Source organism: Eretmochelys imbricata, chromosome 10 (assembly GCF_965152235.1).
Source record: "Eretmochelys imbricata isolate rEreImb1 chromosome 10, rEreImb1.hap1, whole genome shotgun sequence".
Lineage (NCBI taxonomy): Eukaryota > Metazoa > Chordata > Testudines > Cheloniidae > Eretmochelys > Eretmochelys imbricata.
This window is the reverse complement of record NC_135581.1, coordinates 83760059-83787112: the sequence shown is the minus strand read 5'-3', so window position 1 is coordinate 83787112 and position 27054 is coordinate 83760059. Positions and strand designations below refer to the sequence as shown.

At 50.8% G+C, this 27054-nt stretch overlaps 1 protein-coding gene across 2 annotated transcripts in view; it reads left to right on the top strand.

Annotated features, from left to right (window-relative positions):
• The window catches only part of RASGRF1 (Ras protein specific guanine nucleotide releasing factor 1), a 96894-nt gene that overhangs the window by 37525 nt on the left and 32315 nt on the right, over positions 1-27054 (top strand). The window contains exons 6-18 of one of the 2 annotated variants that reach the window (XM_077828966.1): positions 5339-5418; positions 6348-6541; positions 7802-7911; positions 11328-11446; positions 12760-12920; positions 14497-14560; positions 17313-17449; positions 19071-19153; positions 20939-21187; positions 22119-22503; positions 24423-24452; positions 25449-25533; positions 26589-26691. In XM_077828966.1, the coding sequence (XP_077685092.1) occupies positions 5339-5418; positions 6348-6541; positions 7802-7911; positions 11328-11446; positions 12760-12920; positions 14497-14560; positions 17313-17449; positions 19071-19153; positions 20939-21187; positions 22119-22503; positions 24423-24452; positions 25449-25533; positions 26589-26691 (1800 nt within the window). Of the gene's footprint in view, positions 1-5338; positions 5419-6347; positions 6542-7801; positions 7912-11327; positions 11447-12759; positions 12921-14496; positions 14561-17312; positions 17450-19070; positions 19154-20938; positions 21188-22118; positions 22504-24422; positions 24453-25422; positions 25549-26558; positions 26730-27054 lie in introns of both variants that reach the window. The other variant, XM_077828965.1, reaches the window with a different exon arrangement.

Sequence of the window (27054 nt, the reverse complement as noted above, 5' to 3'; positions counted from 1 at the left end):
TTTAGAGCACTTGGTGTCGGTGACTGTCCAACCAGGGAGCACGTTCCTGCGTCAGGGAGGGCAGGGTTGTCAATGGATTCACTAGACCTGCCATGGGATTTTGGTCACTCTGATGAGCGCCTGCAGGCCTGGGCAGTGCCTGGCAATGTTCCCGACGGAGGGACTCCTTGACAGAGCTCTCTGCAGCTAAGCATTCAGAGTCACCCCTAAGGGTGCTCTTTCTCTCGGGAGCAGGGGTTTCAGAGGCCTGGGGAGAATGAAGGAATGAGCGGGAGAATACAAGGAGACTCTTGGCCCCCCTCTTGCCTAGCCTGTCGCCTACATTAGGTCTTTTCTGCATGGGACCAGATTTAGGAGTTTCTCAGCTCACCTACCCATCCCCCAGTCCTCTTCTTACTTATCCAGAAACAACTTCCAGTGTTCCACACGGGGGAGCGTGAGGCCAGGTGATGAACAAATAGCCCAGGCCTTGAAGAGCAAATAAATAGAGGAATCAGCTTCCCTGATTTGCTATAAGGTGCTTCTCATACCTAAGGTTTCCCCTAGTTTTTGGATGGCTCCAGGGCTTACATCAATCCCACCCACGTTCCAAGCGTAAAAAAGTTTCCTTACGGCTCTGCTCCCTGCAGTAAGGGTGGGTGCCTGGTATCTAACTAGAAAAATGTCAGTCAACTCCCTGCCACAGGAAGAAATCCAAATGTGCAAAGGGTCTGTTGTGCACAGAGGAGCCATACAGTGAAATCTCTCAGCAGCGACTGTGTGTTCATGCACTCATTGAAAACGGGAAGTGCTACGGATCCTTGTTTTTCAAAAGAGTTGATTTCTGTGCCAGCTGCTCTGTCCTGAGACAATGGGATGTGCACCGGGACTGACAGCTGAAGGAGCTGAGTTAGATTGCTTTGGTTTCCCATTGGCTTAGGCAAGAGAGCTGAGGTTATCTCTGTATAACGAATGGGTCACTGAGGAAAAGGAACCAGGTTGTCTTCAGCATGCTGGAGGCAGAAGCAGAATACGTTCGACAGCTGCACAGAAGAAAAAGGGAAGGAGAGAACATACTATCTGGGAGATGTTTTGTGTAGAGAGAGCAGGTGTAATCCCTCACCTGCGGTCTGCATAATGCTCTGTGCTTTGAGCGATGCTGTATGTCAGAGCCACCATGAACTGCACAGAGCCCAATCCATCCACAGGCCCTGGCTGAGGAGGAAGAATTAAGATGTGTAAATCCGGCCTGGGCCAAACAAAGGCATTGCCAAGTGTGTCACTGTGACATGCCAGGTTTAGCAGTAGCAATCCCTGCTGAATCCTGCATGAGGACATCGACTCTCGGACAGATCGTAATACAAAGTCCTACTCTAGAGCTGGTCTTGCTAGAGAGAACGGAAACCCGCCATGGCCAACATCTGCCCGATGGGTAACATCTGGTGTGCGACATCCCCTAGAGCACAGTTCAACTCCTCGGCGGTTGGGGTACAAAGTTCTTTCAATAGAGTCGTTCCTGGCCCACTCCTTTAAGGTTCCCAGTGGATACGCTCAGTCCGATGTCAGCCTTAGCAGGCCCCTGGTGTGGGAGGGAAAGTTTAGCACTATGTTACTATTTACTACACAAGTTGATCATCTGTCTCCCCCTCCCTCCCCTCCACCTCCTACTGTACCCCCAGAAACCTCCTACTCTCCCTGTCTGGGTTGTCAGTCCAACTGACCTAAGAAGAGAGGGGAGAGACGGAGAAACCCCAACCCAGCATCAGTGTTATTTTCCCAAGGGCCCGTCAGAATTCACTGCTGGTTTAAGGTGCTGATACCCGAGTGGTTTTGTTCTGGCGATTTACTTTCACGGATCATGTGACAGAAAACGGTCCAGCAGGAAGCAAGGAGAGACTCTGCAAGGCCTGTGAGGGAGGTGGTCTAGTCTGGGAGAGCAGAACTTCGCACTGGCTGCTGTCGGGTTTGTCCATTGGCGGGCTGAACTAACTAACCAAGGGAAAGAAAAATCCCCTAGTGAGTTAAACTGCAAGAGGCCAGCTGAACAGTGCAGGCCATGCCCAAGAGGAATTTGGCCTCCTAATTACTAGGAGAGGACTGGAGAAGGCACGAAATTTGGACCAAACCTTAGGACTAGAGGAGATTGCAACCTCCCCTGGGAAGAAGTAAGTTCTTCAGCGTTAAGGACACACACACTTGAGGGGATGCTGCTGCTGTTATCTCGCTGCAACTTCCACAAAGCTGTCCAGGAAACCAAACCCGCCTCATGTGGGATTTTCCAGTGCACGCCCATGGCAGGCAGTGCTGAGCTCACCCCTTCAGGCCAGCCCAGTGCAGTGCTGAATGCTCTGTCAGAGGGAGCTGAAACTCCCTGAAATCCTGCTTTCATCACTGCGCCTGTCATCCAGAAACCACTCGCTCTGTTGCTATGGCTACAGATGCACTGTATCCTTCCCAGCACTGAAAGTGCCAACCCGGCATTCATTTATGGGCAGACTCTCTAGCCTGTTTTCCCCCCCCTTAGGTTGGGGCCAGTTTTAACTGGGATTGGACTAATGAAAAGTAAAATACTTGTCCTAGAGTGTTGTAACACCCAAAGGACAGAGATGGTCCCTGGCGACAGAATTCCAATCCTCACGCTCCCAAAGCTCCAGGCCCATTTGCAGCTGGGGTTTGGCCCATTATAGAGAGATGGAGAAGCTGCAATTTGGCCCTGGATCTTGATCTGAGCTTTCCCAAACTCTGCAACTGTTCACATCCAGGATTTTGATTCAGGACCGTTTTTAATTCTAGGCCTTCCAAGATCTATGTAAATGCATTAAGTTAGACTACCCCTTAGCCCCCATGTTGCCTTGTTTAGCTTACCTAAAGATAAGCCCTTTCTTTGGATTAGTGTTGAGTGGATATTGAAATATTCAGAGACACATCTGAACTTATCAGAACAGCCCTCTCTGTTCTGGGAATTAGGAGATCTCATTAATTTCCTGGTATTTCCCAGTTTTAGGTAACTCAGAACTATACTAAGAAGAGAATTTTTCAGGCTATTTCTGATTCCAGCTTAAACCAGAAAATGCAGAGCCCTACGGAAATGGGCGAGAGAAAGTTAGTTGACTTTTACTGACCCTCAGAAACGGTTTGGCTGAGTTAGCAGTGAAGTATCGTTAGTGTGTTCAGAGGGGCCACACAGGAGAGGGAGCCCTGTATCCTGACTAGCTTCCGACTTTGGGGATTCCTTTCTTCATGCAGGACAATGGCAGAACTTATTCCCCCGTTTCCTTGCTCTCGCATTGCTGGCTAGCACAATCCACCCCACAGCTCTCCGTGCTTCAGTTGTGGGTGAGCGGCTCCATCCCCTCTGGGAAATGCAGTGACAGCTCTTACTCCTGCTGTAATGAGACGAAGTAGGTTGAAGAGGTGATGCTTTCAAGAAGATGGAGATTATCTGATACAGCCTCAGGGAAATCATCAGACATCAGACTGGAAGGGACCTTCTGGGTCATTGAGTCCAGTCCCTGCTATCCAGGGCCGGCTTTAGGGAAAATGGCACCCTGGCCAAACTTCTATATAAACTCCCCCCATCACCCCTGGCCTTCACGGGCTCTCCCCCACCCACCCCAATCACCTCCAGGCCCTGCTGCCTCCCCCAGTGCTTAATTTGTATTGAAAGGGGTGCCAGAGCTCAGCCCCGGCACAAATTAAGCCCTGGCAGATCCTTGTTGGGCAAATGTCCATTTTTTCAAACCCAAAATATAGACACGAACCCATGAGTGAAATTTCACTCCTGTAAATGTGGCACACAAACCCAGAGCAGTGGCTACCATCTTCATTCAGACCGGGCGGCGGTGAGTGGTGTGTGAAACTGTCCACCAGGCACTGATGCCAGGGGGAAGGGAGGGCCCTGAGAGGTATCCCCATCAGGTACCAAGAAGCCTGCAAACACAGCCGAGTGACTTTGAGAGAGCGTGAAAAATGAGGAGAGCAGCACAGCCGCACTCAGCAAAGAAAAACTCTGCAAGAGGGTCACAGAACTAATGAGATCTGTGCCCGGGGCAGCAGGTCAGGGAAGGCAGCAGGAAGGGTCTGGCAAGCAGATGGCAAAGGTCATTTATGTACTGCTGAAAATTAAACAACTCCTTTGCCTCCCTGTCAGTAAAGGAAGACGAGGGACATGTAGCAGGGGAAAGCAGAAATTCCCCAGAGAAGGAAAAAGTCGTAGCAAAGGAGGAAACCCTAATCGGCACCTTGCCTGCAAACTGGGGAGGAAGAGACCTGACAACTGTCCCAAGCCGGGGGCATCCCGCGCTGAATGCAAAAGACAACAAAAACTAGGCAACCCTAACCTACCAAATCAGACACCTGTGCAGAGGGGGGTGGGCGGGGAATAGCCGAAGGACTTGCTGATAATAAAGCCAGGTCCTTGGTACAGGAAAGTACCGACCTGCACATTTGAATTCTGCAGGCAGGATGATAGTGGTAAAACTAATTATGGCTGTAATGGTGAAGCACCTAGACTGATGAGTTAATCGAGGACTGTCAACTCTGAATACTGGAGGGAAATCGTAACTAATTGATGCAAAATTATTTTGGGGTGCTTCGATAGAGAGTGGAATGGAAGCTGGGGAAATCTACGGGCAGGTGGAAGGTCAGGGCCCACCTGGGCCGCTGTGCAGCCTTCTGCTCACCTGGTTATTAAATGAAGAAGAGAGACAAGGCAGGGACAGAGCAGAGGCTAGGAGCAGCAGACAGAGTCTCAAAGAGGTTATTTAAGAGGGTGTTAGAGAAATTCGACAAGCTCCAGCCACTCTGCATATCATTCCCAGTCCTTTGTGGAGGGGAGCAGCAGCCAGCTGGACTCAGGAATGGCCCCAGTCAAGGTGTGGTGTGCACGTTTGGTGTCTTGCTAGGGAGTGGCTTTGGGCAGCTGCCCGTCTCCAGGGAATCCGTCTCTCCAGACTGAAATACAGGACGCCTCTTGCTAGTGCACGGTTCTCTTGTTGTCCACGTCCCTGGGTGTGGTGCTGGCTGCTTGTTTTAAATGTTCCCCGGGATGATCCTTCATTACAGCACTTAGGAGACTGTTCACGGGATCCTACATCTCACTACTGGGAAACAGGACCTGCTCACACTTTCCCTTTCTTCCTCTCATCCCACTATTCCCACTAATTCTTCCCCTCGTCCCACGCTGAGGAATTTCTCTCCATCCGTCACTCTTTCAGTCTCTCCTCATCAGCCAGTCCACCCAGTCTCATCCTCATTTTGCAGTGCTTATCTGGCCTCCCCCCGTTAGAAGTGCCAGGAGTCTTACATTGTTAGCTGGTTTTTGTTCATCCACCTCTTTACCTTTTGGTTTATCTTTCAGTGAAACAATCATGTTTTTGCACCAGATCTTTTATCAAGGCCTGAAAGCAAGAATCTCTAGCTGGCCGACGCTAGTGCTTGGTGAGTAGATGCTGTTTCTTTATTGCATGTTCTTCCTCACTCTCATTAGCTCTTGCCTGTCCTTTCTTCTAATAAACTTTACAGTGGTTCTCTCTGAGCTAGGTCACTGCACTGAATTGTTGCTAATTGTTGTGGTAAGGCATACATTTTTTTCATTCATGGGAAAAAAACCCAAACCCATTCTAGTCGACCATGCAGCTCAGGTCCTAGTTTTGTAATCCAGTGACCTGACTGGCTGACCTCATGGGACTTTTCTTTATTCACAGAAGAGTTTATTGTGATGCTGAAGGTTCTTGACATGTGCCCAGGCATGTTACCCACACAGCCCTGATGGATCCCACAGTTACATCACAGAGATTTGCCAATCCAGCCGCTCCTCGCTGACTGTTCCACCCCAGCACCTCGTTCAGGAGCTGCTCCAGTGCTCTGCGCAGTAGTTCTCAGACAGGGAGCACAGTCTTGAGTCCCCCATTGTAAAGCTCTCTTCCTGTGGTTTTTGTGGGCGCTCAGAGGGTGCAAGGTGACATGCCTCACCCCTCAATGCCATAGGAAACATGCAGCAGGCAGGGCTTCTCCACCTGGCGCGATGCAAGTCCCAGCACCCCCACCTACTGCCTGACACACCTTGGAAGGTGCATGTCCCTAAAGCGGTGAGCTCCAGGGAGGCCAGCCAAACTGGGCTTGGATTTCCTCGCTGTGCAAATGCCCATTTCTTCAAACCCAAAATCCAGGCACAGAGCCAGCGCGTGGCGTGTCACTCCCGTAAATGTCAGACACACCCACAAATCAGTGGCTCCCGTCTTCATTCGGGCCAGGCACGGGTGAGTGAGCCTGTCCACCCGGCACCGATGCTGCCGTGGCTGGAGCCCGGTGGGAGTGCGAGGCTCTCATGCGGTGCCGTAACCAGCTCGTTGCCTGCTTGCTTGCAGCTGATTTGTTTGACATCCTGCTGCCCATGCTGAACATCTACCAGGAGTTCGTGAGAAACCATCAGTACAGCCTGCAGATCCTGGCCCACTGCAAGCAGAACCGTGACTTCGACAAGCTACTGAAGCACTACGAGGCCAAGCCGGACTGCGAGGAGAGGACGCTGGAGACCTTCCTGACATACCCCATGTTCCAGGTGACACGTGGCTCTCGTGGCAGGCGCTAGCGGGCCATAAAATGCAGCGAGGAAGCCTCTTGCTCCCCAGATCTGTTGAGTCTCCTGCGCGCTGCGTATAAATAGTCTCCCAGGGCAATGGAGAAGGAGGGGGCCTGGCTGGCTGTTTAGAAGAGGAGTTCCTTTGGAGTATTCCGGGCCACGAAGTGACCAGCCAAATGTAGGCTCAGCCTCTCTGAGCCCGGTCACAGCCCAGCGGGCTCCCTCCCTGCAGACGGCCATTCGCACCCTGCGTGGGGGCAGGGATGGCCCCTAGGTTGGCTTCCTAGCCTTCCAATCCCACCTCCCACCCCCTCCACCCCAGCACCATAGACCATTCTGGAGTCGCTCTAGACTGAGCTCAGGGGGGTGCCTCAGCCTCGGCCCCTCCTTACAAGGGCACTGGAGACCTGGCAGCGTGAGAGCCCGACTCCCTCAGCCGGGAAAGCCACACCCAGCTTGAAACACTCACCCACCAGGTAACGAGCCTGTTGGACTCTGAGTTATTCCCATCGCCGGGTCCCTCTCCATTCACCCACGGCCTCCGGCTGATCCCCCAGAGACCCCAGGGGGCAGAGTCAACAAAGCCAGCCAGTACTCCCCGGGGCAAGCCTGGGGCTCCTCACTTTGCTGCCATGCTCAGTGATGGGAAACGAAGCCCCTGTAAGTCTCAGCATCCCTAAGCATGAGCATTGGGCGGGGCCCGCCGCCCTCTGCCTGTCCGAGACCGTGGCAATCAGAGTACACATGAGCGCGAGAGCTGTTCTCGCTTTCCCAGACACAGGGAATAACTCCGCTTTAGAACCACCATCCTGCGAGCCCCCCGCCCGCCATGGCTGGGTGGGACACAAGGGTTATTTTTGAAACGAAGCCTCCAGCTGAAACTTGTAAGTTCCGGAAAGACCAGGGTGAGGCCCAGTTAACCATTAAATGCTGGTACCTGAATTACAGGATATGAACCGGGGCTTGGTGGAGGACCCCAGTAGTGGTGCTGGGGCAGGACCTGGGCCTGTGCACGGGGAAGGGGTCGCTTTCCGGAGCGGGGCTCGGTGCAGGGCTGGATAGGTGGGCGCTCGTGGCTTTATGGAGCAGCACAAAGAAGTTTGTGGAGGCTGAGGACCCAGCCTTCCCTGATTGCCCAGTTCACTTTGTACAAACCAGTCGTCCTTACGTGAGAGTTAATGCTAATTCGCTGCCGTGATTGTTCCTTCTGCTGACCCCTGATTTCCGGTTCCGACTCAGATTCCCAGATACATTCTGACGTTACATGAGCTGCTGGCGCACACGCCCCATGAGCACGTGGAGAGGAACAGCTTGGACTACGCCAAGTCCAAGCTAGAAGAGCTTTCCAGGTCAGAACCATCACGGGTTGATTCCTTCTCCTTCCAAGGAAGGCTTCAAAGGCTCTGCCACGGCAGCGGTTCTTGTCTCCGTAGGGCAGGCGTGGTGGAGAGGCCGTGTGTATGCTGGGGGAGGGGAAGGGGTGTTCCTTTTGAGGTGAAATATAGGAGAAGCTAAGGGGAAGTTGAATCCTTTCTTAGCCATTTCCCTCCCAAATGCGTGAATATCATTCTGGTCTGCTGCTCCATGAGGCCATCCATGAACTTGCTGAGTGTGCCGAATCTGTCGGCACTGCTTTGTGGCTCTATGGTATTGAGTCTGCCGGGAGGACCAAAGTGGCGTCCTGAGCAGAATCTGTGGTGCACAGGGTGCAGGGGAAAGGACGGGTCCAAGGTGGCCTGTATTATTTCAGGTTTGGACCTTCCCTTTGAACATCATGATGCTCGTTGTACGAATGCTGAGAAACATTGAACGCTCCTTCACCTGCGGGTGCCAAGGGCATGAAACCACAAACCTCCCAAATAGAACCGAGCACTTGTGTCATATCCTGTCGTTCTGAGCTCTGTGATTTACAAATCAATGAATTAGATTTGTCAATGAATCAATGAATTAGTCCCATTTGCCTCCCCTCCCAGAAAAGGACAGAGTCCTCCTAAAACACAGTAGCTCTGTCCAGACCAGAACAAGAAGCTGCTGCTGAAGCTGGTTGTCTGTGTCAATTTCCCCTGAATCAGTACTGAGAACAGAGCAAGGGTGAGTAAATCAGTTCCAGCAGCACTTCAGAAAGTGTCTCGAGACACTGCTAGCATTCACAGCCTCTTTAGCACTGATCTGGGGGAACCAGTGCTGAAATCCATTTTCAAACCCTGTCCTCCAGACAAGACTGAGGAGTTCGAGCTCGCGGAATCGCTGCTGCACGGAAGGGGTAAGAACCGGAGCCATTAAATGCATCCGATGCATCCGATGAAGTGAGCTGTAGCTCATGAAAGCTTATGCTCACATAAATTGGTTAGTCTCTGAGGTGCCACACGTCCTCCTTTTCTTTTTATTAAATCCTCTGGAACCCAGAATTTGTCATGCGAATCACAGGGCTCTGTGCTGGCTGCTCCCGGAGCCAGTCACGTGGGCGCCAGCCTGGCAGCACCTGTACTGGCTCGAAATGAGTCTGCTTTCAGGTGCATGCCTGCACAGAGGGGCTTTTCCTCTCCTTTCCAAGTGCGGCGTGGAAACACTCACATTTCAAGTGGTTTCGGTTTCCTTCTGAAAAATGCAAATGCTGTTGGCCATGTCCTCGCGACAGCGCACCGAGCTGATCTGAGTGGCGTCACTTGTTGCTGGCACAGTTCAGCCTGCACCATTTCTTCCTCCTCGAGCTGTAGAATCAGCTGATGCAGGCCATGCTGTGGGCAGAGCCCGGAACTGCAGCACTCGCATACAAAATGCAGAAAGCCTGTCTCCGGCCCTGACCCTGCAGCTGGGCCCACGAGTGCAGACCAACAAGCCTGTGTGGAACCTAGTGGGCTCTGGGGTCCAGGCTAGGACCCAGAGCCAATTGCAGGATTAGGGCCTATATTTTTATCTGCAGTCTGTGCTCTGTCACTGGCTCTTGCAGTTAGGTATCACAGATTGAGTATGTTGAGGTATTTTAGGCCCTGATCCAGCCAATCACTTGAGCACATACTTACTTGTAAGCGTGTGCTTCTCCCCACGCACTTCAGCGGGGCTGCTTGTACGCTTAAAGTTAAGCACACACGTAATTGCTTTGCCGGGTCAGGACCTTGACGCTGACTCAGGTGGGTGAGGAGCTCGCTAGCATGGCATGCCCGGTAGCCCTGAGACCAGTGCCACAGGCTTCCTCTTGTACGTTGTCTGGCTGTTGGAAGAGTTTGTACAAGGCGCTGCGCTTTCCTATCTGCAGAGCACATCTGGAATAGGCCAGCTCCAGCCGAGAAGGGCTGCCCAAACCGGAGTGCTTTAGCATTTGTAATCCGTAACGAGTCGGCCGGTGACGGGGTGGTGGGGTGGGATTTGCTGCTGTGGATTCAGGGTTATGCTGTGTAGTAGCAGATGTTGGAGAACGTCCCAGTATTCCCGGAAGTGCCATCCTGGGGTCAGAGGTCTGAAAAAGGCTTGACAGACGCATGGGCCTGTGAACAGCCTACCCAGGGCCAGCTTTCGGATTGTGGGGGAACCCCAAGAAGCGTTCTTGGGGCTGGGGGGTTTCTAGCCTCGTCCTGTTCATGGTGTGATGATGTCAGTGCTTGCCCTTCCCTCCTTTGTGACGTCTGACGACCCCGCCGTGCTACGGGCCCAGATAACGAGGTGCGGGTCGGAGCTGGGCTACATTTTTCAAACCGTTCAATTTCAATGAAATTCAAATTATGGGGGGCAAACCAGGAAGAAACATTCCCCCAAACTATATGAATTTCTCCCCTTTTTTCCAGCTGGGTCTAGGGGAGATGCAGTTTGGCACTGTTCATGGACAAGCCCAGGGAAATCCAGCTGTGAGTGCCTGAGGCAGCGAAAGGGACCTTGCTCCCACCGTTGTCCCAGCAGCCTCTGGACTGACTTCTTTGACAGTAGGGACCCCTGAATTCCCAGTGTCTGATACTTTCCTTCCGGAGGCTGAGAAGTGACGCATTCCGCTCTAGTCTCTCCGTTAGTTCACGTCGCGGCGTACCACAGACGGGGAGATGAATCCCTCACCCCGACCCTGAGTTTACCCACACAAAGAATTGCCACCCCTCCATGCAGCTGCTCCACGAGCAGGAGCGCGAGACGTGGTTTGTCAGAGGGTGCAACGGGGTGGCCACTGCCGCATTCCCAGAGCACCGGCGGTTCCGGTGCTTCCCGGACGGGCCTGGGCCTGCCCCTGCCAGCGTGACCCCGTCCCGCCGGGATGACCTCACGCATGGGGCCCGTGAGCTCATGCCACACAGGACACCATTTTGACAAGCGCCTGCCACCCTGTGCCCGCATGATCTCACGCTGGCAGGGGCGGAGCTGCGCGCTCTTCAGAAGGACGTCATCTGTCTGTGACACTGGGCAAAACCACGTCCAGTTTTGTCTGTGCTGGACGGGGATAAACCACAGGGAAAAAAGGACCCTCTGGCTTAAAACCAGACAAATGGCCTGCCTAGGGAGAGGTCATCCAGCCAGACGGGGCAGTTCCCAGCAAGAATGGAAATTCAAAAATCCGCCAACATTTTTATATTTAGAAATGTAGCAACTCCAGATGGACGTGTGTTGTCTCCTAGCCTCCAGGGTATAGGGCTGTATGTAGAGGGCAGTGCTGGGTTCCTTTTGCCGTCCTTTATCTCAGCTATGCTTAATGCAGCTACTGTTGAGTGTAAAAGCCACATTGCCATCTTTACCAACAGTTCTCTGGCAGATTTCACTGTCTCCAGTTGTCTCTTCTCCTCTTTAGGATAATGCACGACGAAGTGAGTGAGACAGAAAATATTCGAAAAAATCTGGCAATAGAAAGGATGATTATTGAAGGGTGTGAAATTCTCCTGGACACCAGCCAGACTTTTGTCAGACAAGGTATAACGTTTACACCTGTATAACTCCCCCCTCCTCTGTCCGTGCGATGCATTGCACTGGTGAGCTGCCTGGCTGCCCGTTTCCAGTACGGTGACACCGCGTCGGGCACAGTGCCATGACGTTGCGTGGAGAGCTGTAACATTAGAAATAGGGACCATTCTTTCCTGCTGTAAACCTACTGGAGTGCGGACGGTCTCTGTTCCTGGATTGCCCTGCTCCACAGAGCTGGCATGTGTGTTATAGCACGAAATAGTTTTCTAGTGCCAAGTATTGGGCGGGATCCTGACCTTCCGGTAACCGGCACCCAGGGGAATGCCCGGGGTGGCAAGTCAGTTTAGCCTCCAGCCCTGTGGAGTGGGCATGGCCTGGAGAAAGGGCATGGCCGGGGTGCTGCTGCTCTCTGGCAGCCCCCCACGGTCAGACCAGCCATTTGGTAGCTTGTGTGCTACCACAACTTACAAACGCTGCCCTGCAGGGCTGGGCCAAGCAGGGAGGGCTGGCCCTGGGGCTCCAGCTCGCTGGCCCTGGCCTCCTAGTAAGCGTTGCGTCCCGTGAAGGACGTGGCTTTGTACCAGGGCCATTCCCCAGAGAGCTCGTGGTGGATGGATCCCTTTCTTTGTGCCTTTTCCCCGAGGTCTAATTGCAGCCCAGGTTTGGGTCAGCCATGGTGAGGTGCTGCTGTTCTCCACGGGGCTCCCACAGAGACTTCCCCTTCGTGGGGGACACGCCAGTGTATTGGATCCCTGCCCTTACTGCCCTTAGATGTGGAGAAGAGTCAAGGGCCTTGTCATGAGGAGCTCCAGCAAGCCTCCAAGGGCCCCTTTCTCGCCACGTCATGGCTCGGAGGTCCAGTGGCAGGAGGCGGTCGAGCACGCTTGGCTGGAGGGGCTCGGGGCCTGCCATGGAGTGAGAGTGGCACACAGACCCCCCTGCAGCACAGCGGGTGTGCAAAGGCCCCCCACCATGGCTACTCCACCAGTAGTGCTCCCCCGGCAGCCCCACCATGGGACCTTGGGGGTGGGAAAGTCGGTGTGGGGGCCCCTGGGATGTCTCACCCCGGAGCACTCTTTGTGTGCCAGGGCTGCTAACGGAAGCCTTCATTTGATCCACTTCCCTGGTTCACAGCCGTGACAGCTGGGTCTTCCTGCCCTTTGCAGCACATGGCTTCCTGCCTGAGGCATCCGGCTACTTTCTTCACCAGCTGCCTTGCCAGTCTGACTCTGTCATTGTGTGTCTGAAACAGAGCTAACTACACCCCCTGCAGGCGAGAAGAGACACAAAGGGCCAATAATGGGATTTTGTCCTCTCAACAGGTTCCCTCATCCAAGTGCCGATGTCCGAGAAAGGGAAGATCACCAGAGGGAGGCTGGGCTCCCTGTCCTTGAAGAAGGAGGGCGAGAGACAATGCTTCCTCTTCTCCAAGCACTTAATTATCTGTACAAGAGGCTCAGGTGGCAAATTACACTTAACCAAGGTGCGAATTGCAGAAAGGGCCAATTCTCTCACACTGCAGATAACGAGCCCAGTACGGGGGGGGGTCACCTCGCCCAGCAATCCCCTTTGAAGTGTCATTTCACTGTGGGAGCTCAGGGTGACCCATCCGCCCCCGCTGCTGGGCAGGGTCAGTACAGCAACGCCGGCATTCAGATGAAGATCAGGGGTGGAATTTCCAACTGGCCTCCAGCCAGACCCTATTTCCCTGCCCCTCTGTTTGAATGAGTAACTGACTGTGTGCACAAAATCCACCTCTAAGTGAGCAACTGTGACTGCAGAAGCAGGCAGTGGGAAATGGAGGGTGCAGCTGATACTTTGTCCTAGAAAGCTTTAACCCCACCAGGCCCTGAAAGGCAGCAGGAACAGTTCCATGGCTTCTCTACTGTGGGACTTCAAAGTCAGCCATGCTCCAGGGCGACAGCTTTCCAGGCGGTGTTGTAAGAGAGAGATCTGCCATGAGCAGCCTTCCAGTCCCCTAGAGCCTTATTCTCCGAGTGCTGCGTTCTGCAGCTGTGTGGGACATGGATAGTCCATGGAACACCACTGGAGAACTGCAGCACTCTAGATTCCCAATGGGAATTAGGCACCTGAATACCTCTGAGGAGCTGAATTTCTGTCTCCGTTAAAAGTAAAATGGATGGGGGGACTCCAGGAAGCCAGGCCTGCCAGACTAAGCCTTTCCAATGTCCTATCAAACTCAGTAGGTCTGGAATGCGGGTTATAGTCTGTCTTATTACCGTCACCTTTGCAGCTCCTAAAACAGGTTTCTTAAGGTGCCAATTTCCCTCACATAATTGTAGCTTTGCAGATGTCTAAATGCAATCAAACAGGGCAGTTCAGCGTATTGCATGTGATTAGGACATCCTGTCACTTACGGAATGAGCTCTGTGTCATGTGCTAAGATAAAAATTACAAGTTCTCAGCAAGAGAAGTTATTTGTGATTTGCTGCGAGAATACTGACAATCTATGCAGTGGGAATCTTTAATTAGGCCTAAATTTGTACATAACACTTACAGGCTTCTCCAAACCATTCCCAAGACACTCACATTTGTCTATGGATGTTTTGCAGTTAATTTAGTGAGAATCTTAGAAAAATGGTTCTTTACTGACATTAAATTACCAGTTTGAAAGATTACAGTCCATGGCAAAGAGTTGCTGATTATCACAACAGACTTTGGGGAAACTTAATTTACTGTTCTTATTAAATAATTTATAAACAAATTCGTTTGATCAGCAGTACAGGGAAAATTGCAATTTCCAAGCATTTAATAACTTATTTTCTACCAGTTAAAACACTGAATTCATTGGCAATAGGATCTGCTTTCAAATTGTAATAAATAAGGCCCCGATCCTGCAAACACTTGAGCACGTACTTAACTTTATGCCCAGGAGTCACCCTGGTGGGTTCCTGTTTGCAGGAACTGGGCTCAAAAAGCAAAGAAGATGGACACGTCTCCCCCTGGCCGCCCCTCCGAGGGGTTTCTGCAGAGATTGATTGATGTGTGCCTGTGCGAGTGTCACATTTCTTCCCTCTGTGGCTGTTCCTCTCTTTCAGAATGGTGTGATCTCTCTCATCGACTGCACCTTGATGGAGGAGCAGGAGAGCACTGATGAAGAAAGTAGGTATCAGCTGGAGCTGGGCAAACCCAACCCCCGAAATCCCTGTCCATTATTATTGGTGCAAATTTAAAAAAGAATTTCCTTCGGGCACGTGCAAGCCCCGGGTGCGTTCCTTGGAGCTCTCCTCACGCACCTGCTAATGGAAGGAGACATGTTGGAAACGAGTACTGGCCCCGTGTTTGGTGTGGGCTTAGACGCTGCCTGACCCAACAAGGGGGCAAAGTCTGCGAAACCCTCCTCAGAGCCAGGACCCAGAAGCATTAGAAAAGACCCATAAGGACTGACCATCCGCTTGCGATGAGGATTAAGGGCATGTGCAGTTAGGTTGTGTGTATGTGATGCAAGAAAATGAAATATAAATTCGGGGTCCAGCCAGTAACTCAATCAACTCATTTTGCTCCCAAGGCAAAACCTACGCCTCCCAGACAGAGAAAAGATTTCAATGGCCCAACCCTGCTTAGCAGCTGCTTCTCCCTAACCTGCCACCTGCGTCTGGGAGATTCCAAGCCCAGGCGGCTTCTAAGGCCACAGTCTTGAATACAAGAGTAATTCTCATCAGACCAGGACACGGACGTCGTACTCTGTGACCCAGAGGCCATTTGCAATCATCCAGCATGGCTGGAGTTTTCATGGCAGTTGACAGCGACTTGCAGGGAGCTGTTTGCAATCAGTCCATAGAGGGTAAAACCAAAAGTGCAAACAAGTTGGTTGAGCAAATTCAAATAACGAATAATTCAAGGACATTGTGATCCACTGGCAGCCATTCCATAAGCGGAAAATAAGGTGTCATGAATCAAATACATTATCTGCCGTGAACAAAACAGAGGCACGTCTATGCAAATATAACTAGGGTGACCGGATAGCAACTGTGAAAAAACGGGACGGGGGTGGGGGGTAATAGGCACTGTGACAAAGTTCCTCCTCTACTTTGGTGGGTCTTGCGCTTATTGGTGGATTTGCTCACCTTGGAGCTTCACGGCAGCCCTCAGTTTGGCCGTTTTCATGAACCCTCAGTCCAGGTCAACTCCTCCTGTGTCTGACCAGGAGTTGGGAGGTTTGGGGGGAAACCGGGCCCACCCTCTACTTCGGGTTCCAGCCCAGGGCCCTGTGGAATGCAGCTGTCTAGACTGCCTCCTGGAACAGCTGTGACAGCTACAACTCCCTGGGCTACTTCCCCATGGCCTCCTCCCAACACCTTCTTTATCCTCACCATAGGACCTTCCTCCTGGTGTCTGATAATGCTTGTATACCTCAGTCCTCCAACAGTCCACATTCTCACTCTCAGCTCCTAGCGCCTCTTGCTCCCAGTTCCTCACACGCACACCACAAACTGAAGTGAGCTCCTTTTTAAAACCCAGGTGCCCTGATTAGCCTTCCTTAATTGATTCTAACAGCTTCTTGATTGGCTGCAGGTGTTCTAATCAGCCTGTCTGCCTTAATTGTTTCCAGAAAGTTCGTGATTGTTCTGGAACCTTCCCTGTTACCTTACCCAGGGAAAAGGGACCTACTTAACCTGGGGCTAATATATCTGCCTTCTGTCACTCTCCTGTAGCTATCTGGCCCGACCCTGTCACAGCGCCTATATGAGAAAAAGTCCCAAAAAATGGGACTGTCCCTTTAAAAACGGGGTGGATGGTCACCCTAAATATAACCTTCCGAAGGTGGCCAACCTCGTCACGCACTGCAGTGTTAATGGCCTAATAAAACCAGGCTGCTGTAGGAGTGCAGCAAGCCCTGTCTAATTACAGTCTTTGTCATGGAAAACTCAGCTTGCTATTTTCTGTCCTCTTCAAAATCTTCCTCATAAAACTAAGAGCAGTGTGGCGAAACTCCGCCTACCTGTGACAGCCGCACACCTGGCTGTCGGGTTGGAGGAGTGACCCAGGGAGCCAAACGTTTGCAGCCAAGTTCTCAAAACTAGCCTCTTGGCTTTTCCTTAATCTAAAACTTGGGAGTCCCCCACTTTATTGCCTCTGTAGGTCACACTCCTTGCTTACCTCAGGGGCTCTTTCCATCCCTCCATTCCCCACACAAGATCCCTGTGGGTCATGCTCCCACCCACCCCCCTCTCAGCTCACTCCCCTTGCTCATGCTAGGGGTTCTGCATGGCCCCCCTTCCACCCACTGTTATTTCGCAAAGTCACTCAGGGTGTTAAACTCTATTGGGAGGATAAACAGAGTGTAACCCAGTTCTGTGGTCTATGGATAATTACAGACCTGGCTGAGGATGATGGCTCTGCTAACCGGATGCATGGGGCTGTATGTGTTCCCCATTTCTCCTTTCTGGCTTTCTCATTTTGACCAAAATCAATAGGATTTGGGCCACTGATGCCTAAAACATTCCCAGAAGTTTTGGAATTGATCGGATGCAGCATTCAAAAGGTATTGCATTGAAAGAGCCAGATACCATCAAGTTGAGAACAGGGCCTCACTTTGGTCAGCCAAAAAAAGCTATTCAGAATGAAAGTATGGGTTTGCTCTCTCTGCATGAAAGCACAAATCCACAGGCTCCCCCCAGTAATGATGCTCCTTGCATCTGCGAGAAGGAGAAGAGGAAAGCAGTATGAGTTGGTGATTCATGGCCAACATGGAAGCTTAGGCTCTGAATTTGTATCCTCTGCACGGTTAACTCTGCATGCCATGGCCGAACAAAACCACAAAGTGCAAATGTTGTTTACAAGCCTATTGGAAAATGTCCTAGAAAAAACCCCTCAAACCTTACTCTGCTTGTTTATCTTGTCTATTACAAAGCAAAAGCATCAGGGCAAGACATAGACCATCTTGATTTCAAAATTGTAGTGGAACCAAAGGATTCTCCATCCTTTACTGTTATCTTGGTGGCATCATCCAGGCAAGAAAAGGCTGCATGGACCAGTGATATCAGTCAGGTAAGAAGAAATCGAGCAAAAAACCAATCCATTTTTGGACACCTAACGAGGTGGGCTGATTTCAGAGTCCCGCTGGGTTTCCATGGCTGTTGCAGATTGCTTACTGCCTCTGAAATCAGGCCATTTATTTGGAAGCTCACATATGGGTATCATGCCTGACTTTAGGCACCTGAGTTGGAGAACATCTGCATTAATCTTTCTATGCATCACTTTTCTTATCTAGAAAAATAGAGACAGTGCTTAACTCATGAGGGTATTGTGAGGTTGAAGTCATTAAAATAACTAGAGCATCAGGAGAAAGTGCCATGTGAAGTATTAATAATTCTTATTTCTTATTTTATTTTGTTGAATTCAGGCCTTTCTGGCCACTCGGCAGTTCACACGCACACATCAAAGGTGGGAGTAAATCTATGCTAAAATTGGGGTCCATTCCATTTGGAAAAATACTATTGGCCCAACCCTCCCTTCCCGTGCAGCCAGCGGATCATTTACATTTGTGCAAAAAGAGCATAAAAGGCTGCCAGCTCTGACTTTCGCACTCACTCCCACCAGTGGCAGCAATTTACACCGACTTTGCACTCACTTTGCAGACCGTACATGATGCCACATGGTGCAAAGAAGTGAAGAGTTGGGCCCATATGGTTACGTGAAATGTATGGTCTGCTCTTCCAGCTGGGAGGAAGAGAAAAATGAATGATTTCAATGGCAGATTTTTATAACATCTCGTTCTTAGCCACCTTTTTGCTGTGCAATGTCCTGTATTCTTCAGCGAGGAAGCAGTGTAGTATGTTTAACTCTTATCATAGCTTCCCAGGATAGATATAGGCAGGAACCTTAGATACGCAGGTGTAGGCCACATGCTGAGAGAGGCTGCCATAGAGTATATAACCGAAACTAGGTGGGCCAGGTAATATCTTTTATTGGGCCAACTTCTGCTGGTGAGAGAGACAAGTAGGGCAGCTTGAAAGCTGGTTTCTCTCACCAACAGAAGTTGGTTCAATAAGAGATTATCTCACCCACCTTCTGCACTAGTATCCTGGGACCCACACAGCTACAGCAACATGGCATATAGTGTGTAACCGGCAGAGGAGGAGGGGTCAAGGCACTCAGACTAAGGTGTGAGAGAGTATTTCTACCAGGACTATCAGGCAGAGACCTCTGGGAGGTGACTTGGGCTGGAAGAGTCTAACTGGGAGAACAGAGGTGGAGAGAGCATTTCTGGAGATCCCTGTCTGTGGTTTTGCCCCGTCCACCTCTGATAGTTTCAGTCTAAATATCCCAAATCCTGCATTAGAAGAAAAGCTAATTTGCGTAGCTCTCTGTAACATCTCCACTAGCAGCTGGAATAAAGACTGACCGCCATGAACTCTTCTCCCTCTGGTCACCCAGTATTTATTGCCATTCGTATCTGAGGAAAGCAGCATTTCGAGCATCAATTTCATATCAAATGGCCCTTGGCAGATAAAATGAGTGAGGATGTATCCAGTTTGGATTAGTTCAACATCACGTCCGCTTATGCTGTGATCTCAGCAACTGATCAAATCCTATATCGAGCCTCGAAACAAATTCTCTTTCCAGTGTAACTTGCGTTCTCCGTTCCCCTGACCCTTCTGTGTTTCAGTGTGTAGACAACATTCGATGCAATGGCCTCATGATGAATGCATTTGAGGAGAACTCAAAAGTCACCGTTCCCCAGATGATCAAGTAAGTGCTTTGTGCGCTGGGAGACGTGTAACGTTGAGTGCCTGTGCAAACGTAGCTTGGCTACGGAGGCACCTGGGTTTGACTCTGCCCCGAACCTGCAGAACTCCCTTTGGACCCCGTAGCGTTCAAATCACTGAGATGGCTCCATTTGGAAGCCGGTGGGAGCTTTGCCTGCGTAATCGGTGCAAGACTAAACCCTTTGTATGTAATCCTACTTGTCACACACCAGTAATCGATGACCACCATAGAAATATTGTAACAGTTAGTGATGGGCAAGGCTGAGGAGACATTCTACAACAAAGGCCTGTGATGTTTGTTTGGGGCCCTGGAGATTTTTCTTTGTGTCTAGGAGCTGTTGTGTGCTCTGTTGAGGTAACGAAGCACATTAGCAGGGTTTTGTCGGTGGTGTTTGGGGAGAGGACATTTGCTCAGGGCTGTGTCAAGGGAGGTGGGAGGAGCTGTGTGGGAAGGGGGGAGCTTCAAGAGGACAAATGCGGAGGAATAAAGAAAGGGAAAAACAAAAGATTAAAAAGAAAGGGCTCAAGGAAATAGAAAGGCAGCTACCTCTGTGGATGCCGTATATACTGGTGCAGTGTGTATTTCTCCTGGTCTCCTCCCATGCTGCTCACAGGCCTTTACATTGGCGTAATTCCATTCTGGGCATTAGGATTCTATGGTTTCTTTGTCAGTGATCTGGCAGTAATTATTACTGATGTAATGTTTTCTAAAATACAGATGAAATGGGTATGGGGGCGATGAAGGTGGGGAAGGAACCAGAGTCCCCTACCTCGCAGTACACTAGCAACCAGGCCAAGCGGATATGGTTCTATGACAGGACATCTTCCAGTAGACACCCATCATGTTCCTCCTGGTCCACAGTCCAGCGAGTCAGTCCTAGCTCTTATCAATGCCAGGTGTAAGTGCTGGAACTGGAGGTGCTGGGGGTGCTGCTCCCGCACCCCCTGGCTTGAAGTGGTTTCCACTTTGGGTCGTTGGCTCTCAGCCCCCCCATGTACACATTGTTCCAATAGCCCTGATGCCAGGAAGTTTCCACCCTCGACCCCATTTCATTCTAGTCACCCCTGACCACAAAGCAGCGTTGAGCCTCGCTCTTGGCTGACCCTTTGCTCCCTGTGACAGATGGGGATGAGCCCAGTTCATCCCTGCGGTAACCCCACAGATCTTAGTGCAGCTCGGGGAGGGCGGGGCTATGGCTCTGCCCTCTTCCCCGTACCCAGCCAGCCTGGCATGGCCTGGGGAGTCCTCTGTGCCTTTTCCAGGGCGGTGCAGCCTGCACACCTGCGTCTGTTGCATGGGAAAATTCCTGCTGATTCAGGCTCCAGCCGATGCGTGGCCGCCCTGCACCCTCTCTGAGGCGCCTGGCTGTGTGGAAGCCACAGTAAGAGTGTGCGAGTCCCTAAATTCTGACAAACCCCTCCCGGGGGCAGGGGCTGTGGGCCGCTCTGCTCAGCTGCTTTCTCACACCGCAGACGCTGCAGAACTTCAAAGTTTAACTCGTTTACAGCAAATCTGCTGCTTTTGCATATCCCAGAGTGTTTCCATGCACACTGGGATGGCGATTGTCACGTTCCCCTTGGGAGGCTCACAAATCAGAACGTTAATTAAGAGGCTCTCCAAGAGAACACCAGTGTTCAGTTAACCGTGGGGAGTCAGTACTGTCTCACTCTGCACCCCACGTAGGTATATCCAGGTGAAGTGTATCTGCCTACACAGCACAGTGGTGTCACTCCAGGCTGGATCAGAGAGTTTCTGTATCCCCCGCAGGTCTGATGCCAGCTTGTATTGTGACGATGTCGACATTAGGTTCAGTAAAACGATGAATTCCTGCAAGGTCCTTCAGATCCGCTATGCAAGCGTGGAGCGGCTCTTAGAGAGGCTGACGGACCTGCGGTTCCTCAGCATCGACTTTCTCAACACGTTTCTGCATTCGTACCGGGTGTTCACCACGGCGGTGGTCGTTCTGGACAAACTCATCACTATCTACAAGAAACCCATCAGTGCAATTCCTGCCAGGTGAGGCTGCTCAGCCTCCTCTGTGCGTGAACCGGAGCCCTGACACCCAGGGGAAGTGGCCTGTGATCTGGGGGCTAGAGAAGGGGCTCTGAGGTTAGGACTCCTGGGTTTTATCCCTGGCTCCCTCAGTCCCTTGCTGGGTTATGCTAGGCAAGACATACATTCACTTGTGTCTCAGTTCCCTGTCTGTAAAATGCTCAGATGTCACCCGCCCGCCCACCCCATTATGAAGTTCATTTGGCTGGAGTGTTGTTCTTTAAAGTTCCTTGATAATTTGAACACTACTGTTACTACTGCTCATATTGTAATGACACAGCTTCCCCCATTTATCCACCGTGTTGCAAGAGTTAGCTACTTTTAGCTTTGGCTAAGCAATGACTTGGGAAAATAAGTCTACAGAAATCAAGGAGAAAGCAGAGTCTTTCAGAACAGTGAAAAGGGCTGGAACGAGGAATAAGAGGCAGAATTAGGAAGGGGAAGATTCGGGCTGAATAGTGGGTCACGCGAGCCCCTCCTGCTGCCTGCCTGCTTGGGGATGGCCCAAGGTCCCCCCCACCTCCTGCCCGCTTGAGACCAGCCCGAGGCCCCCCTACCTCCTGCATGCAGGGCTGGCCCAAGATCCCCTGCCACCAGCCCGAGACGCTCTCCCAAGCCCTCCCTCCCACTCAGGGCTGGCGTTGCTGCTTGCCCCCTCCCCCTCTCATGTTCCTCTGCACTCCACTAGGGGTCGCACCCCACTAAGGGTTGCACCTCGCTTTTTTGGCTGATCATCAGTTGGCAAGAGCAAAACGGACAAATGCCCAGTTTTGCCAAAAAAGTCAGGACAGCCAGGACAGGGCTTAAAAAAGGGACTGTCCCAGCCAAAACAGGACCTATGGTCACCCTAGCTTTAAAGCAGGATGAGTGGGAATCCGCTTTTGTTTCAACGCAGGTCACTGGAGCTCTTGTTTGCAAGCAGCCAGAACACCAAACTGCTTTACGGCGAGCCGCCCAAATCTCCAAGAGCAAATCGGAAATTCTCATCCCCTCCCCCGCTGTCCATCACCAAGTCATCCTCTCCGAGCCGAAGACGGAAGCTGTCCTTAAACATCCCCATCATCACGGGGGGGAAGGCTCTGGACCTGGCTGCACTGAGTTGCTCCTCCAATGGCTATGCAAGCATGTACTCGTCCATGTCACCCTTTAGTAAGACCACTCTTGATATAAACAAACTTTACGTGTCCAGTAACTACCCCAATAAAATACCTGATGAAGGTGAAACTGCATCTGAAAAACAAGAGGAGACTCCTCCGAACAAGCCAGGTAAGTCACTGTTGGTTCACAGGCTGGTGAGAGGTTCTCAGGCAAACAGTGGGGATCTGAGCAGAGGGAGGCAGTAGCAACGGGCCCAGTTTTGTCTTGCAAGAGAAGAGTGTGTGGCATTTGTAGGCTTTAGCAGGAATGTATAATTCACATGCAAGAGGCCATGAAACTTACCCCAGCCTGCGGGGACCATGCGGCAATCCAGCAACCTAATGTGGGGCAGAAAATGCCTGTAGGTGGCTGAACACACACATTAGTGCCTGGCTGTGGAGAAGTGAGGTCAGGGCACCCAGAGCAACAGCTGAGGCGTGTGAGTCAGGCGACATGGAGAGGCCAGGACACATGGAGACCCCCATAAGGTGCTGAAGGAAGAGAGCCTGAGCCAGGTGGGAACACAGCTGTCTTACCACAAACGGAAGGTGAACTGTCCTGACTGCTGGCTGCCGGCAGCCCCAGCTGACATCAAAACACAGACCTATAAATGCCAGAAAGACAGAGCAGGAGAAAGGAAGGGGAGGCCAAACCTGGCCAAGTGTAACTGTAACCCTGGCTCACAGCACAATCCGTGGGGAGGGACACTCTGAGCCTGGCAAACTGACCAGCCCCTCAAACTGCTCAGTGCCAGGGATTTGGGATTAAACACCCACCCGACATTAGCCAGGTCTCCTGCAAGGCACAGCTCTAAGGATCCGACCAGAGCCTGTCGGATCAAGGACCGGGAAGAGCATATTAACTTGGCAGGCCTGGCACCGTTTCTCTCCATCTGATTGACAAAGTCACAGTTATTTGCACCTGCAGTTTGTGGGGGAAAGAGCAAAGGGCAGCTTTAAAAAATCTCTCCCTTTGTGTCCAAGCGGCGCCAGTAGGGAGCCAATCCTGCAGATACCACTCAGAACTGGCCTGTCCTTCGCCAAATCCAGGCCCCCACCCCCTTTGCGCCAGCCCAGTTGCATGGTGCAAGTGAGGGCAGAGATGGGAACTTGGCCTGGCTAAGGAGTGCAGGGTCAGCTACTACCAGTACGTTGAATTAAATGAGGCTCATGTCAGACTGCTGCTGGGAGAAGCATGTCACAAGCCACGATTCAGACATGTTCCCAAACCGTCCCAACTTGTCCTGTTGGGAACACAGTGTTACTGGTGTGTGCCGTGGTTTATCACAGGTCAGTGAAAATTCCTGGTTTGATGTTGCCAGCATCTCCCTGGAAGTTATCAAAGACAAAGAGCCTGATCCCCAGTTGGTGTAAATCAGCTTAACACCTCTGACTTCTGTGGAGCTACACCCATTGTAGGAACGATGGGGACAGATTGGAGAAAGTCCAGAGAAGAGCAACAAAAACAATGAAAAGTCTAGAAAACATGACATATGAGGGAAGATTGAAACAATGGGGTTTGTTCAGTCTGGAGAAGAGACGACTAAGAGGGGACATGAAAGTTTTCAAGTACATAAAAAGTTGCTATAAGGAGGAGGGAGAGAAATTATTTCCCTTAACCTCCGAGGACAGGACAAGAAGCAATGGGCTTAAATTGCATCAAGGGAGGTTTAGGTTGGACATTAGGAAAAACTTCCTAACTGTCAGGGTGGTTAAACACTGGAATAAATTGCCCAGGGAGGTTGTGGAATCTCCATCATTGGGGATTTTTAAGAGCAGGTTGGACAAACCCCTGTCAGGGATGGTCTAGACAATACTTAGTCCTGCCACGAGTGCTGGGGACTGGACTAGATGACCTCTCAAAGTCCCTTCCAGTCCTACGATTCTAGGATTTACACTAGCTAAGAATCTGGCCTCAAAAGTCTAGAAAACGTTGTCTGAAAGGGAAATGCTAAGAAAGAGATGGACAGATCTATAACTAGTTACTCCCAATTAACACATGCGCCTCCTAGAATCTGCCCCATTTTCACTTGGTATTCACTTGGGTTGTGAACACCACTAAGCCCCCTGCTGTCCTGAGGGCACTCTCATTTGTACGCACACACTTCATCTTGTGTGTGGCAATGTTATCATTTGAGTGTACAAAGTGCACTCTGACCTTGGTTCATGAACTGTGCCCACTGGTGATTGGATACACACAGTTAGAGGCCCTGAGCCAGGCAGAAGACCAAAGGCCCATGTGGTGACATTCTGAGATGGCATGGGATGTGCAAGTGGGGTAGGATAGGCATCATGGAACCCCACTTCCCATTATACGTAGTGATTTGGCCTGAAGCTTTCAGTGGATGACCAGTATAAATTCCCCGCGTTACACCATTAACCATCTATTCCATCCCAGTGACCTTACACCTACGTTTAATTTGCACTAGGCTGTTGTGTTGCTCAGCAGTTCTGTTACCATGTTCACCACCAACAAACAGAGCCTCCATCTTCTGAGCCCGACGCAGACATTTCAGCATAGAACTTCCAAACCCCAGGAACACCGTCAGCTGAAGTTATTTACATGCCGTGTGGCAACTAAAAGCTGAATAACTTTCTGAGCTGTTTCAGAGTAACAGCCGTGTTAGTCTGTATTCGCAAAAAGAAAAGGAGTCCTTGTGGCACCTTAGAGACTAACCAATTTATTTGAGCATAAGCTTTAGCTCATGCTCAAATAAATTGGTTAGTCTCTAAGGTGCCACAAGGACTCCTTTTCTTTTTTCTGAGCTGTGTAAAGGCTTGTGGGTTACCCAGGTCAGACAGTGACCAGTTTAATTGTGCAAAACATTTTAGAATTCAGGACCAAAGAAAAACCAAAAATAATTCTCAGGCAACAGAACTTTGGTGCTTTTGATTCTCGTGTGTCCAGTGCTGAATAAAGCAGGGTAACGAGTCCCTTTTGGACTGTAGAGAGATTTGAAGGCGCTAAAACGTGCCTGGTTCACACCGGCTTCCAAACCTTGTTTTGCTGCAGTATCGACAGTTACAAGTGGGGAATCTGAACCAGCTCCTTGTTTCCTCCAGGTTCCGAGGTATCAGTTCGGGAGGAGTCAGACACTGATCCAAACCAGAGCGATGAAGCAGAAACGGAGACCTCGCCAACGAAATCTCCAACTACTCCTAAAGCCGTCAAATGCAAAAATTCATCAGGTAACGTGTGCAGAAAGTCATCTAGCACCTGGGATATTTGCACCACTACGTTTAGGATCTTTGGACCTGATTCTCCTCTCAGCTCTGCTGGAGTAAATCAGGAGAAGTTCCATTGAAGTCAGTGGAAATACACTGGTGTAAAACTGGTGTACATGGGAAGAGAAGCAGGACCTTTCTCTTGATTTTTTTTTTTTCCTACAAGAATGGTGAAGGGCAGAGTTTTGTCTAGTTGCACCTGTGTCCTGCAGATGTTTCACTCTGGCCCAGTGGATGAGTACCTTCCTCCAGGGCTGCAATGCATTCTGCAGTGAATGTTCCTGTGATGATGTGAGCTCTGGGGTGACGCTAGGAGCCACGCTCTTTGAGTGTCTTGTCAGAAATAGTTCTCTTCTCCTTTCTGAGGGTGTTAGCAACCTGAGCAACAACTGGAGTGTGTTAGCCAGAGCCCCTTTGTGAAGCCATTCAGCCTGGGCTCTGAACTGCAAGGCCTAAGAATCAGTGCTGCATCATCATTTAGGTCTGCCTCAAACTTCTATGCTGTGCTAGGTGTCCCAGGGAGGAAACTAGGCCTGCATCCCATAAAGGGGTCAGGGCGTGTGTAGAGATTTGTGAGATAATAGACTGTGCACACAAGAAATAAGTATTGCATAGCTTTGTGGGGCAATGCCTAGAGAACATGAAAGCATTCTGTACGTTTTAACCCCCATTCTGTGGGATTGAACAGAGAACTCTGTCGTTCAGTGAGACGTTTGATAAAGCCTAGGGGGAGGATAGACTCCTCTCGTAAACTCTCCCGTGGTAGATGTTTTGAATTTCTATAGAACACTCTTGGTTTACGCCCTGCTAAAGCTGAGAAGGTGGCAGTTGGGCTACGAATTCTGGGGATGCTGCTCATGCGTTTCCAAGGGCAGCATTCTGTCCCATGGGGAAATGGGTAAACGAACGGGTAAAGCTGAGGAGACGACCTTTACCTTCTGTGCCTGACCTTGTTCTCCCGCTTCCTTTTCTAGATTTCTCATTGTTTTCTTATAACAATGGAGTCGTTATGACGTCTTGCCGGGAGCTTGACAATAACCGCAGTGCCCTGTCAGCTGCTTCCGCTTTTGCGATTGCGACTGCTGGAGCCAACGAAGGCACCCCGACCAAGGAGAAATATAGAAGGATGTCGTTAGCAAGTGCAGGTGAGGATGCACTTGGGAGAACAATGCTCTGTAGCTTGGAGCAGGTTGCAGTTCTCCCACGTGAAGAGAACCGTGAGCTACACAGCTATGGAGTATGAGACAAAGAGTTTATTTATAGGGCGACCATCACCGCTGTGTCTGATTACTGTTCCCTCAAATAAATACAGCATCATCCCATATTATTCAATAGGATGCTTCCCTTAAAAAAAATAGACTAAGGACAAAGGACAACCCACTGCATATTAGATCATGCTGCAGCAGAGAGCATGTGGCCAGGTGTAGTCGGCTGGCCCTCAGCTTGGGCTTAAGCTGTGGTAGCTTTGAG